Source organism: Orycteropus afer, unplaced genomic scaffold (assembly GCF_000298275.1).
Source record: "Orycteropus afer afer isolate SDZICR_OR568_19922 unplaced genomic scaffold, OryAfe1.0 scaffold00083, whole genome shotgun sequence".
Lineage (NCBI taxonomy): Eukaryota > Metazoa > Chordata > Mammalia > Tubulidentata > Orycteropodidae > Orycteropus > Orycteropus afer.
Genome location: NW_006921670.1, coordinates 4,752,495 through 4,767,913, shown reverse-complemented (window position 1 = coordinate 4,767,913; position 15,419 = coordinate 4,752,495). Strand labels below are relative to the sequence as shown.

Genomic DNA, 15,419 nt, shown 5'->3' with positions numbered 1-15,419 from the left:
GGGGGTCACCTGCTCTGGATATCTGTCAGATGCAAACACAGCCTTAACTGGTTAAACCCACCTTCTGAGTGGCTTCTTTTTTCTTTTTATCCTCTTTCTTCCTTTTCTTGTCTTCCATTAACTGTTCTTCCCTTTCTTGCTCCTTCTCTCTGTTAAAGTAATGTCACACCAGAAGGTTACACATCTATATTCACCGTCGACTTATGTAGCAAACTAAATACTTACAAGATGGTATGTGAGGCAACATTTCATCTCTGTGACTGGGCAGAGCATAGCCTTTTACTTAAACTAAAAGGGTATTTCAAAATCCCCCACAAATTCCCACTGCCATCAAGTCAAATTAGGACACAGTGACTCTACAGGACAGAGTAGAACTGTCCCACAGGATTTCTAAAGGCTGTAACCCTTACAGAAGAAGACTGCCACATTTTTCTCCCACAGAGCTGCTGGTGCATTCAAATTGCTAACCTTTCAGTTGTCAGCCAAGCGCTTTAACTACTGTGCCACCAAAGTTCCTCACCACAAATTAGGTATCCCCATTATCTCAGTTTGTTACCCATTCTGCTGCAAAACATGACATTAAGTTTGGTTTCAAAAAACTAAACCCAACCCATTGCCATCACGTCAATTTTGACTCAGAGCGACCCTACAGACAGAGTAGAATCATCCCACAGGGTTGCCAAGGTTCTAAGTCTTTATGTAAGCAAACTATCTCATCTTTCTCCTGCTGAGTGGCTGGTGGGTTCGAACCACCAACCTTCTGGTTAGCAGCTGAATGCTTTAACCACTATGCAACCAGAGCTCCTTTCTCACAAACTGTATGTGCCCATTAAAGTGAGCTTTTATGACACCTTCCTAAAGGTACACACACACGCAGAATTCATGTATTTCCACTCAGCAAAGGAGCGGATGTCAATATATGACATCCAACAGGTTTCTGGCAATGTCCTCACAAATAATGTGGAATGTATTATTCAAAAGGAGCTTTGATGGCATAGCAGTTAAAACACTTGGCTACTAACCAAAAGGTCAGTGGTTCAAACCCACCAGCTACTCCACAGAAAGATGAGACAGTCTGCTTCCATAGAGATTACAGCCTCGGAAACCCCTATGGGGCAGTTCTACTCTGTCCTACAGGGTCACTATGAGTCGGAACTGACTCAATAGCAGTGGATTTTGGGGGTTTACGGTAATTCAATGGCACATCTGTATTGATCATACTTTAGGTATTTTCCCGTGACATCTTCAGAGTGGTAAAGTGAACATAACACTGTCCCTCCATTCCACATTGTACATTTCTTGAACATTATTAATTAATACTGCATGTCTTACTATTTTTGACTTGTATCTTTAGGCAGGTACAGAGTGTCCTATAATCAGTGAATTTCCTACTGGGTGAATTCACAATTGCACCCCTTTGGCATAAATGAGTTCAGACGATCAGGTTCCACGCTCCTCAATTAAAACAAAAACAATACACAAAGAGAAGTATCTCAAATTAAAGAACTGTGCTTAATCCTAAGAAATTAAGACAGTATAATTTATACCTCACATTTGAAAAATAACTTTGAAATATAACATCTAATCTAATGTTGTCCACTTTTACGGTAGGTCTCAACTGGGGAAAAGGCATCAACAACCACTGTACAACCTCTCAGCCCAAGACAGGAAACGCCAGCTGTGAGGCTCCCTGCATTTCAGAGCTGGAAGGAGACCGAGATCCAGGTCCCAGCGCTCCAGAGAGCCCAACAACCCAACAGATACTGCCTGGAGGACTGGGATTTGAAGTGATATAACACATGACATTCCCGGTCTCCCAGACAGCACCCAGGACGAGGCTAAGATCAAAGTGAGACAATTAAAGAAAACCATTAAGTGAGCAACGGTACAGGCTGCCTCTACTGCTCTCTCTCCTTCTGTACCTGGGCGTACACACAGCCTGAAGTATGCAATTCACCCCCTAAAGATGTCCCTGAAAAAAAGATCCAAGGGAGAAGGTGACTGGGCTTTTCTTAGGTCTGACGCTGGATTTTTCGGAGTTTGATTAGGTACGCACATCTGCCCACGTGGGAAGCTCTTAGTGAAACCCACCTGCAGCAGCATGCGATTTTAAAAATTAGATTTAAGAAAATCTGCAAGATAGATATTGATCACCTATGGCAAGATGGCCACCGAGCCTGCTCCATCTGGCGCCTGGAGCCTCTTCCTTCCTCTGGCTGCAAATGGAAGGGAAGGACGCGGTTCCTCAGGTCCAGGTCGCTGCAACTTGGCTTCTCTATTTTACCATGAAACTGAATACAGAGAAGCAGCAGGCGCAGCCCGAACGCCTCCTGTTTAAACATCCAGGGCCTTAAAGAGCACCGCATTGTTTTTGTTCTATAAATCTGGTTATTTTAAAGAAAAGGTTTCTTTTTAGAAAACGCAATGTTAAAATAAAGCAGTAAGTATTTCTCTCTCTCTCTCTCTCTTTTTAGAGTCCTTAACATGGAGCAGCTTCCTTAATCCAAAGAAGACATGTCATCTTTTTTTTTTTTTTTTTTATTTTTGCCAGTCAGGAAGCTCCCCAAGTCCTCATGTTCAGAACTTCTACTGGCTTTATTACCTGGTCTGACTGAGGCCTCATTTCACATACATGATAGATTAATCTTACTTCTTGGATTAGTTGATATGGGGCTACCGGGTCATATTTCTGATCTGACCAGCCCCATTCACAAGCACAAATCCTCAGAAGTAGTCTGGAGGTTTTAGATAATAAAGACACCTCAAATGCTCAAAAATTTCCAACTGTTATCTCTCAGGAACCAAGGACAAAAGCCAAATGGTTTTCTTTTCTTTTTTTTTTTCTGTGAAGTGATTCATTAGTGCGCATATATTGTCATAATCTATTCCGATCTTTCCATAAATTGTCAGTTTCTGTATTTATTTCAGCTTATTCATGTGAAAATTTAAACATTTACTGATGTGCTTTTTTCAAATCTACATGGGGCTACTGTTACTACTTCACTGTTGAGAACAACATATGTATATTTAAATTTGAATCAGATTTAATATTCTAAAACACTATGAATATATGGATAAGATTATTGTTCCTATGAAAATTTTTATGTGATTTTACTGGTGAAATCCAAATTTTTTTAAATTGCACTTTAGGTACAAATTTACAGAGCAGAGTTTGTTTTACATTCAACATGTTGTGTACATTTGCTTTCACTCCCTATTTACTATCCCCAACCCTAACCCACTTCCCATTTCCCCTCCCCTGCCCCTCATAGTTATGCACTCCTGCGTTCCCTCTGTGCGAATGTTGCCCCTCTGGTGCCCCGTGGTCAATTGCTCCAAGAGATGCATCTCCACAGAGCACGTGGGCACGTCACCCTAGGCTGAGTGGTCTGTGTGCACGTCGTGTTTACTGTTGGGCTGAGAGCCAGCCCCTGGGAGTGAGTTTTATTCCAGGCCCCGAAGTGTATCCCAAGGCCATCATACTGGGAGTCCCACCAGACTTCATCCGACCAGTCTCATCATTATTTTGGATTTTGTTCCACGTTCTTCCTCCCACTCTATCCAGGATCCCCAGTTTCATCCTTTCCCGAGTGGTTGGCTATGGTAGCCGGGTACCATCTACTTCTTCTGGTCTCGAGGGCCATCATGTCCTAGGGCTGATTGCTTCTAAACGCCCTTGTTTTTTTTTGAATTCTTCTTCACTTCTGATGATAGGAGACCATTAGCTGCATCTTAGATGGCCGCTTGAAAGCTTTTTTTTTTTTTTTTTTCGCTTGAAAGCTTTTAAGACCCCAGTTGCTAGTCACCAAAGTAGGATGAGAAGTAAGACTTTCATGTATTTTGTTGTGCCAGTTGAGTCTGGTGTCCCCCAGTACTATGGCCCTGAGTCAGTAGATCCATTGGATCTCTCTCCCACAGTGTCTGGCTGGCTGTGAGGGATTGCTGTGTGTCTGTCTTCTGTTGTTTCTGTAAGGACTGTGGGTATTTTGTATCACTGGTATCTGTGCAAGATTAGCCTCAGCTGACTCTATCCTTGGTCTAGAGTATAATCTTGTTCACTGACCCCCATCTGATCTTCTCAGATGTTTATGTGTTTATCTGTTGCGTGGTGTTTGGTGTTAATGGTAATGCAGTACTGTAGATATACTGGTACTAGCTTCTGTCATCTCTATCTTATATGTGCAATTTGGGTCCTCCCTTTTCCCCAATGTTATCATGGTGGTCACAGACTCTTTCTATACCATCCTTCCCATTAATAATGCATTTTTTAATGAGACACATTCTTAAAGGACCTTTTCAAATATTTTTCCTGTAAGTAGGTAATTCATGGAAAGGGTTTGAAATTCATGTTCACTATGAACAGATTTACTTCCAAAACAAATATTTTTCAAAGCTTTCCAGGACACAGGCAGCACTGTGGCCCATCTATTACTGTGCGTATTTGTAGGGACTCCTCTCTAAATTTCACTTCCTCAGGAAGACTTTATTTTGCCAGATATGACTTAAAAACCTGGCATTCAGTTAATCATGAAGCATAAACTGTTTAGTAAAGGAGAATGGGGTCCACCCTTCCTCTAAGTCAGCAGTGCTCAATTTCAGCTGCACACCAGCATCCCTTGGAGCTTTGAAAACAACCTTATGCTAAGTTGGAGGCCAGGGAGGGTGAGGGGGCATCCTTGGTGGGGGCAACAGGAGACTGGTTACGTACAGGGGGAATGAGCAACCAATTAAGCAAAGGATGGTAAGAGCCATGTTTTTCCGTGTTGAAAAAGGACTTACAGAAACAAAGGGAGAAACCTCAAATGAACCCTGTGGTGTTGCACTGAAATTATGATGTGAACTCAGGGTTTTTAGTATGTTGACATAGATAACGACAAGAGGCACGGATCTAACTTTATGTGTATGCCTGTGTATTGCTTCTTCTATGCAAATTACCAAAACCCCAGCTTTAACTAGATCTCTCTGTCACTGTCAGGTACTGCCAACAGCAACAGCCAAAGAGCAGTGAAAACAGCTAACACCCAGACCATGGCTTCTAAATACCACTGGCCATGAAAAGAACCAAACAAGAGTCTATACAGTAAGTAAATGAATATGTTGAAAGTGACAAACAAAATAGAGTTTCAAAGCACCTCTTCAAAAAGTACTCAGCAACTATTAAGGGGAGAAGAATAGTTACACAGAGGGGAAGCCTGGCAGGCACCACTTCAATCAAGGGATGCGTGTGAACTCATCAGAACCGGGACAATTTGGGACTGTGAGCTACTCGGCAGGATGAGGTGAGGAGAACCAGCACAGCTTCAGAGACAGACCTGCACTTGGTGCATAATCTGAATCTCATGAGGAAACGCCAGACAGTCTTCAAGTAAGAGACGCTCTGGAAAGCAACTGGCCTGCAGTCTTCAAAAAACCAAACTCACTGCTATTGAGTCGGTTCTGACTCATAGTGACTCTGTTTCTAAGACTGTCAATCTTTACAGAAGTAGAATGCCCCATCTTTCTTCTGTGAAACGGTTGGTGGGTTTGAACTGCTGACCTTCTGGTTAGCAGCCAAGTGCCTTATCCACTATGCCACCAGTTTCAAAGTCATGAAAGTCAAGATTGAGGAACTAGTCCCATCTGAAGAAGACCAAATGCAACATGTGTTTTTTTTTTTTTTTTTTTGCTATGGAGGCCACTGGGACAAATGTTGAAATTTGAATAAGATCTGAAGATTAAGTGATAGTAATGTACCAATGTTAATTTATTATTATTTTTAATTTTGATGGCTGTATTGTAGTTAGAATGCACTAAAGTACTGGGTAAGGGCTGCAGGTGATGGGGCAATGATTAATATTTACTCTCAAATAATTCAGGGGAAGAAAAAGAAAACTTTTTTTTAAAAAAATCATACTTGCAAGTTTTCTTTCATATTGTTTCCCAAACCTAAACAAAATGACAAAAAACTACACCCAGGCAATAACACAGGTATCTCTGGGGAATTAAAAAAAAGCCTTTCTGACTTTCATGATTCTAATATGTAGCTAAGGTTGAGAACCACTGCTCTAAATTCTTGCTTAAATCTGCACTTTTAAAACATTATGATCTTATACCTCAAAAATCAAACCTCCCGTATAGCCGCCAAACACGAATGTCGGGTGACCGGGGGGTGCAGAAGAAATAGTCGTATTCTCCATCTTCTCTAAACACACAGCCAGACACACAACTCACCGTTTCCAAGTTACCACGTAACTCATTCAACAGCTTCAGCCCAGGTCTGCTGAGCCTCTGCTACTTGCCAAGTAGCAGTCTGTCCACATCTGCTTCCCTCCCTTGTACAGAGAATGGCTTCCAGGGGTACAAGGAATACAGGTATATATGGAACCCTGAGCCCCTCGGGTCCCCCAGAGACCTCCCAGGGCCTCATAGCTGGAATCCGGGACTACCAATGAACACCAGTGTCCTCCATTTGCTGCATGTCTGTACACCTCTTCTCCAGGTGTCTCGACACGAAAATGTTGGGAAGCGCTCTTGCAAGGAGCTGGGGGTATAACACTGGGCAGCAACGTGTGCCTCTGCAACAGGCAAACCCGTCACCTCTACCAAGCTCTTCTCTGGACGAGTAGTGGGAGAACGGAGGTGCTGTGCGGCAGGCAAGCGACAAGGCAAGTGCAAGCACTGTCACCTGGAATAAAGCTAGAATGGCCAGGAAAAAACACAACAGCACGTTCTTCCCTCTTTTTTTCACAATAACCATTAGCTGAAAGTCGAAGTGACCTTTTTAAAGAAAGTCAGTACTTGAATAAAAAGGAAAACATTCAACAGTCACCCGTGCTGAGCATAACAAGACTCTGCTCTGCGTGGGGTTCAGAGCACCCCAGAGCAACGGTGCTGACGCTCCACAAACCTGCTGCATCAGGGATCCGAGTCCTCCAATGGTCCAAGACCACTGCAGGGTGAAACCCAAGAGCTGCACTATCTAGACATGACGCCCTGGAGGCCTCCAAGGCCATTCACAGGACACCTCCGACTTCCACCTTTTTCCTCACCTGTTTTGCATACCCGACGGAAAAACTAGCCTCCTTTCTTTTATCCAAATGCTTAAAAAAGAAAATCCCCTGACAACTGCAGTTCATAAGGAACTCGCCCTGCTCAGGACACACTGCACCATCGACCTGTCTCTTATTTGGCTCTGCGGGTCTCCCAAGGCGGCGATACCACTCACTGGCAGGCAGAGGCTGGTCTGGGAGCTTAGTTCCATGTTTCATCTCTCTTCTAGCAGGACATCCAGGAACTGACTTATTCCTTGAACAAACGTTTACTGGGTGCCTAACTTGCACAACAGCTCCACAGGAGAAACCTGGCAATCTGCTTCCGTAACAATAAGAGCCGAGAAGACTCCATAGGCAGTTCTCTTTTGTCACGAGGGTGCTGTGAGCCTCATCCACGTGATGTCATCTAACAACAACAATACGGGTAGAGGGCCAATGACAATGACAGACTTGCTCAGGGAGATGGACTGAAAACAGCCACAACAGTGTGCTCAAAGGTCATGGAGACAGTGCACAGCCAGGCAATGTTTTGTTCTGTGACACAAAAGGTCAGCGTTAAGTCAGAGCAACTCGATGGCCACTAACAAGAAGTACATGTGTAGACATTCTTCTAGGCGCTGGGGATCCGACAGAAACTAAACCAAGCCCCTGCTCTCAGGGCGCTTCCAATCCAGTGGGAGAGACAGTGTGTTAACAAACAAGAGTGCCCTGAAGAGGACGGAGGCAGGGAAGAGAACACTGTCTTACATAAAATGGCCACGGAAAACCAATCTGATAAGGAGGCATAAGCATGAGTGATTGCGGTGAGACTGGGCTGTGAGGGCATCTAAGGGATGGCATTCCAGGCAGAGGGATTTCCGTGTTTGCTCTGTGACAGTTCTCACTCATACCAAAAAAATCTGGGTAACTTATCTCTTAAAAGCTTTCCTGCTACCTCATTCATTCAATCATTACTTCAGTGCCTACTTGAAGCCAGGCTCCCTGCTGAGGGCCAGGAATCTAGCAGCTTGCCCTCCTGTAGTCTTGGTTTAACTTTGAATCAGCTGTATTTCTCCTCATAACCCAAACAGAGCCTTTGGGCAGGAACCTGGGTTCTCGGCCTGATCGCTACCAGCACCTTCGGGTACTCTGAACACAGCTTGCAGGGCCTTCAGTGTTTCGAAAGCACCAGGCTTGGGCATGCGTGTTTGTGATAATCCAGGTTCCGGAATCGTGCCCAAGGCAGGGCTGACAACTTCATACTTGAAAGCAGTTATCCCCACCAGGGCACTGACTGCAGTAAGATCATAGCAATGAGGTCACAAGACTCCATCAGACAAGCAGCCAGGGCTCATCTTGACAGAAAAATGGTTCCAAACAGTCAGGAGTATCCTCTTCCTTTTCTTTAAGGTCTGGGTAACTGGCGGGGCAGCATCAACCCCATCTCTGACTCTCTGTGGTCACCAACTGTGATGTCACCTTTGGTCCCAGTATCGGGGCAGAGGCTTGACACCCAACACATGAGACACACCAAAATCAAACCAATATTGTAAACAGATTAGAGTGAGCATAACAAGCTAGTGATACACCAACAACCTGGATGAATCTCCAGGGAATTAGAGAGTGAAAAAAGCCAATCCCAAAAAGCTCCATGCTGTACAATGTACGATTCCTCAAATGCCAAGTGGCTGACAGGGGTCAGGGATGGTGCAGGGAGGCAGATATGGGTTATAAAAGGACAACATGAGGGACCCTTGTGGGGGAACTGTGCTGTATTTCTACAGTGGTGGTGGTACATGAACCTACACATGATAAAATTGCATAGAATTAAGCACACACGCAAACGAGTACAAGTAACTAGGGAAATCTGAGTAAGACAGGTGGATGATATCAATGCCAATATCCTGGCTGTGACAGTGTACCAGAGTTTTGATTAAATGTTGGGTAAAGGGCACACAAGACTTCTGTATTATTCCTTATAACTTCATGTGAATTTACAATTATTTGAATAAAAATGTAAACCATTTTGTTACTAACTCTCTATGAACTTCACATAAGGATGGAAAGGAATTTTACAAGTCATCTAGTACTGATATTCTAAAATCTAGACTTCACCCTAACATAGTTCAAATTGCTGTAGTTTTATCGATCAAGTAAATGTTCCTTGTCTTAAGTACATGAGCTATCTGACAGACGTGACAACAAAATGCTCCTTTACCACATAATTCACAATACACTTGTTGTGTTAGAAATCTCTTTGTTGTTGTTATGTGCCGTCGAGTCAGCCCTGACTCATAGCGACCCCTCCTTGGGTTTCCGAGGCAGTATCACTACGGAAGTAGGATTGCCCAACCTTCCTTCCAGGGAGTGGCTGGTGGGTTTGAACCGCCAGCCTGCTGGTTAGCAGTCAAGTGCCTTAGCCACTACGCTACCAGAGCTCCCTAGAAATCTCTTTAGTGATGTAATAATAATAATAATAATAATAACAACAACAACAACAACAACTATTATTTGACTTTGTGGTGGACAGGTGTATCAGCTCTATCAATGTCAATTCCAAGCCCCTTCCAGCCTGCAAGCAGCCCTGGTGGTGTAACGGTTAAGCGTTCGGCTGTCAATCAAAAGGTTGGTGGCTTGAACCCATCTAGCGGCCCTGCAGGGGAAAGCCATGGTGATATGCTCCCGTAACAATGACAGCCCCCAAAACCCCATGGGGCAGTTCTTCTGTGTCACACAGGGTTGCTCTGAGTGTAGCACCTAACAACTACTCTGGCTTCCAAGAACTCTACTTCCCAGATCCTCACACCCGGACAGCCAGGCATGAGTTAAGCTTTGTAATGAGGTGTCCTTGTGTGTGACCTTAGAATGGAACTGGCAGGGTACAGGGCACCCATCTTCCTCTTTCTGTGATCAGGGCAGACGTAGCGAGGTCCTGAAGACCACACCTCTAACAGCAGTTTTCCTGAATGTGAAGAAACAGGGGAAAGCTTTCTTAGGGACTCCTTGCCCCCCTCCACCAGTCTGTGGTGCAGTGCTGGGAGACAACAGACCTGAAGCCTCCCCAGGTTTTCTGAGACATCATCACCATTTCACTAAAGCCCTCTGACCATGAGAGTGAGTTCCACCAGAACTGGGTCCAACACTGCTTGACAGAAAGCTTTCCAAGCACATCAAATACATGTAACTAGTATAGACTTTATTTCCTTAAAAGATGTAAGGGGAACAGGCTGAACTATTAGGTATGTCTGTGCAGGGGGGAATGTACCCAAGACCATGTCTAGGGTTGGCAAACAATGGTCCTATAAGTGTATCTGTATGATCTGAATTTGCAGGTGTATAGTAGAACTGACAAGGGACAAGGTTGTGGTCACTTCTTGGTCACAGCCAGCTACTCAGAGGGACTGAGTAGTTGAACCTATGGGTTTGGGACCATAGTCACAGGGGACATCAAGCTGAATTGCCATTAACATACTACACAAAACTCTGTTCCACCTCCTACTTTAGCGAGTAGTGACTGGGATCTTAAAAGCTGGCCAGGTGCAACACGATGGGTCTCTCCTCGTCCAGAGCAAAGAAGAATGAAGAAAACCAAAGATTCATGGAAACAATCAGTTCTAGGAACTGATACACCATGCCATCTGCAGCCTATATGACTTTGAGACCAGAAGAGCTAGATGGTGCCCAGCTACCACTGTCAACCACTCAGAGGGGGATCTATGTAGGACATCCTGGATAGAGAGGGAGAACAATGTGGAACAAAACTCAAAATCATTTGGGAAAAAAAAAGGGGGGGACCAGGTTGGCTGGTCTGATAGAACCTGGTGGAACCACTGAGACTATGATCCCTAGCTACCTTTCAGGTCTGGAATTGAATCCACACCTGTGGTATGCAGCCAAACAAAAGACAGGCATATGGTTGAACATTTACCGGAGGTAGATACACTCTTTGGAGAGAACAATCATGGGAGAAAGAAGGGCTGTGTATGCACAGGGAGACAGCTCAGGGGGCAGGAGTGTATGGAGGGATGGACATAGGGAAGAGGTAACTATGGGTAGGAAGTGGGAGGGGAGCTGTTGCACTGGGGTAAATTGTAGTCAGTGTCATGAGACAAAGTGTATGTGAACTGCTGTATGGAAAGTGAATTTGCTCTGTAAATCTTCACTCAAATCACACACACACACAAACACACAAAGGCAAAAGGGGATCCTGACAATTTATAAAACAGCAAGAAAATAACCAGGTACAAAAGTATTAACAATCATAACCAATTAGGGATTGATACCACATGCATATTTGGGGTGAGAAAAATTAACAAAGAGATGTGCTGGAAAGAGTTAAAGTGCTTCAAGTACCCATTTAGGGTGCTTTTAATTACACACATACACACACACACACACACACACACAGAGCATGCTGGAGTATCTTCATTCCAGCAGAGGAAATTATACAGCTAGATACTCCAAGTGTCTGTGTTGGATTTGTTCTGAACATTTTTCATTTGCTGGATTTGACAGAGGGAATTTAATGAGAGGCTAATGTAATGTGCCTGGGATATTAAACTGGTAGACAAGACCAAACAGCACAAAAGTCATCCAGGGTTGGTGTGGCTCACAGGAAGGAAACAGTCACATTAAACCTAGAAAACTTGAGGTAGGCACCCTTTCTAGTGATTTCATGGGATGTAGACATTTCTCTGGACTCAGTAACAGGCAAGCCTTTTGCATGTCAGTCACAAAATGCAGCAGCACATTTCCCCGGTTATGTACAGCAGTGCCTCTCAAGAGCTCCTTCCACACCGGCTACCCTCCTTTCCCCGGTTATGTACAGCAGTGCTTCTCAAACTTCAATGGACCCTTGTTAAAACGCACCTTCTTACTCAGTGCATCTGGAGCAGGGTCTTAAACCCTCCACTTCTAACAAGCCCCCCCCGCCCCATGCTGATGCTGCTGGCCCCTGGCCCTTACTCTGAGGAGCTCAAGTGTAAAGTGTAACACACTTGGCTGTTGCTTTCCAAGAAAATACAGAATTGGGGTCACGTCTCCAAGGATAAATACTAACCTCATTTATGTCAAGCTTATGCCTCATTGTTCCTTTCTGTGCTTCAATGCCAAATTACAGTGTAATCTGTATGAAGATATTTTTAAAAGTAGTTTAAAGACTCCTGTAAGTAGTGGCTACGCCCATCACTCCATTAGGAACAGCTAGGACCAGATCTGTGCACACAGGCAGACTACTGCCACCCTGATGAGAGCAAACGTAAGGCCCCGGTAGGCCATGGTGTGGGTGCCGTCAGCTGCCAGTGCACACAGGTGCAGAGAGGGCACGTGTACAAAGGAATGAAAGTCCCAGAGTGAGCGAGCATGGCAAGGAGGCTGCGCAGACAGAGTCGATTCCAAGCTTCTCACACAATTTCCACTTTCCGTATTTCGGAGCACATGCAAGGAAACAGCATGTTTGGAATTACTCAAACCAAATAAAGTATGATAATATATTCAAAAGAACATGTGTTCACTTTCAGAAGTTCCATGTAGCAAAAGCTGTAACCAGTGATTTGAGGGATTTTCCTCAGGATGAGAATGATACCTGGAGAAGCATGAATTTAAAACCGCTTCATCTTATGCCTCAATCGCTTTTTTTTTTTTGAAGTAATTCTGGCCAGGCGGCCAGCAATCTCTAACCAAGGGAACTCCTTATGCGGCCTCCCGTCAGAACCTGCCAGTCACTCCACGGGAAAAAAGACCTGGTGATCTGCTCTCAGAAAGATCACAGCCTAACAAACCCCACGGGGGCAGTTCTACTTTGTCCTACAGGCTGTGAGTCGGAACCCACGCCACGGTGCCCACCAAGTCCGATGCTGGTGCAGCCGCGCGGGAAGCTCTTTACGCTGCCTGGCAAGCGTCTACTCACAGCCTCACCTATAAGGTCCTAAGCCTTCCTTCCCAGAACACACGGAACAAATTGTGAGATATTTGTAGACACCCATTGTGCATCCCCGAGGCGTTCTCTGCTCCTTCAAACATTCCACAGGTGACGCGGCTCCTATCCTGTCTATTGGGGCCATTATCCCCTACTACACTCATCCACTTACTGGGTGAGGCAGCACCAAATACAGTGAGTGGGGCATGCCAGTTCTTTGTCCCAGGTGGCATACCTCTGCCAAGACTTCCCAAGAGGCTGCTCACTTTCTTGGAAAGCACCCCCTACTGAATTACAGGCATTGAACACCCCTCTTTTCCCATGACATGCTAAGTCACTGCTCCAAACAAGTAGTTCTGGTGCAGGACCTCACATGTATCTATCTTCAGTAATGTCTTACACGCCTGTGTAAACCTGCCATCAGTCACTGCCCCCAAAGTCTCCCAGCATTGCAGACGAAGGCCTGGAACTACATTTCATGGAATCCCTTGCCCCACCTGGTGGCAGGTTAAAAACACAAAACCAAACCAAACCAAACGCACTGCCATCAAGCTGACTCACAGCAACCCTTTAAGACAGAGTAGACCCACTATTATCTTTCCAGAAGCAGAATGCCCTATCTTTCTACTGCGGAGTGGCTGGTGAGTGTGAACCGTCAACCTTTCAGCTGGCAGCCAAGAGTTTAACCACTGCACCAGCACGGCTCCTTGGTTGCAAGTTAGATGTTGCCAATGAGGTTCCAGCTTGAGATCTGGAAAGCAGAAAAGACGATGTCAACATTCTCAGCAAACAGCTGCAGGCAGATGTGCAGGGGCGACACACTAGACTATGCACTTTTGCAGCAGCTTTCAAATGAGCTGAAGCTTCCTGGAGCTGCGGGCAGCCGAGTTCAGCCTCCCTGGGAACCCAGCACAGTAACTTCATCCACAGTAACTGTGGCAACCTCCCTGAACTTCCTCCGACTTTCTAACGGGTGTGTAGGCCTTTAATTCCCTGTGTTAAAACCTTTCCTACTTAGAAGATCTAATGAATTTCATTCCCAAAAAGCTACGGGCCAACTTTAGCTAGGTTGCAGGATACAAAATCAACTGTATTTTACGTTACCAGCAGCAAACAGTCAGAAATTGAAATTAAAAATTAAAAAATCACTTACAATATTATCAAAAAACATGAAATACTTATGGATAAATCTGCAAGTGCTACACAGCAAAAACAATAAAAACACTGCTGAGAAAAGACCAATATTGTTGAGTCACTTCTCCCCCAAATTAACTTACAGATTCAACACAATCTCCATCAAAAATCCCAGCAGTACTTTCTATAAAATTGACAAGTGAAGTCTGAAATTTATACAAAAATGTAAAGCACTTAGAATAGCCAACAACTTTTAAAAGAGCAAAGTTGGAGGACTTCAGCAACAGAAATCTAGACAGTGTGGTACAGGCATCAAGATGGATGGAAAGATCAGTGGAGTGGAATAGAGTCCAGAAACAGACCCACGACCCACATGGACACGGACATCTGAGTTTCAAAAAGGGTGTAAATGTAATTCAGTGGAGAAAGGGTATTCTTTTAAACAAGTAGTGCTGGAACAACTGGACAGCCCTATGTTAACAAAACAAAACAGGAAACACCTTCATCAATTCTGGCACTATATACAAAAATTAACGCAAAATGATCATCAACCTCAATGTAGAACCTAAAACTATAAAACATCCAGAAGAAAACACAGAAAAAAAATTTTGCCACTTGGGTTAGGCAAAATATTTGTTAAGACATACTACACAAAAACATTGTTCCACATCCTACTTTGTCAAGTTGCGAATGGAATGTTAAAATCTTGCAAGCGGCCATCTGGATGCAATGATGGGTCTCTCCTCATCCAGAGAAAAGAAGAGTGAAGAAAACCAAAGACACATGGAAACAATTAGTCCAAGCGACTGGTATACCACGTGATCCTCAGCCTATAGACTATGAGACCACAACTAGGTGGTATCCGGCTACCACTGTCAACCACTCAGAGGGGGATCTATGTAGGAGATCCTGGATAGAGTGGGAGAACAATGTGGAACAAAACTCAAAATCATTAAAAAAAAAAAAAAAAGACCAGGTTTGCTGGTCTGATAGAGCCTAACGGAACCACTGAGACTACACCCTCTAGTTGCCCTCAAGTCTGGAATTGAGTCCACTCCTGTGGCTTCCAAACAGACAGACAGGTACATGAGTTGAACATTTACATTAGGTAGATACACTCCTTGGAGAGATCAATCATGGGACAGTAGAAGGGCTGTGTATGCACAGGGAGACAGCTCGGGAGGCAGAAGTGCATGGAAGGGAAGGACACAGGAAAGAGGTAGCTATGGGGAGCAAGAGGGAGGGGAGCTGTTGCATTGTGGGAAACTGTAGTCAATGTCATGAGACAAAGTTTGCGTGGGCTGCAGTATGGAAAGTAGATTTGCTCTGTAAACTTTCACCCAAATCACTATATATAC

The 15,419-nt window shown here is 44.4% G+C and overlaps 1 protein-coding gene across 1 annotated transcript in view; it reads right to left on the bottom strand.

Moving 5' to 3' along the window:
• The window catches only part of TNRC6B (trinucleotide repeat containing adaptor 6B), a 171,503-nt gene that overhangs the window by 76,148 nt on the left and 79,936 nt on the right, over positions 1-15,419 (bottom strand). Inside the window, exon 3 of the mRNA XM_042781065.1 lies at positions 62-149. Within this exon, the coding sequence (XP_042636999.1) occupies positions 62-149 (88 nt within the window). The remainder of the gene's footprint in view (positions 1-61; positions 150-15,419) is intronic.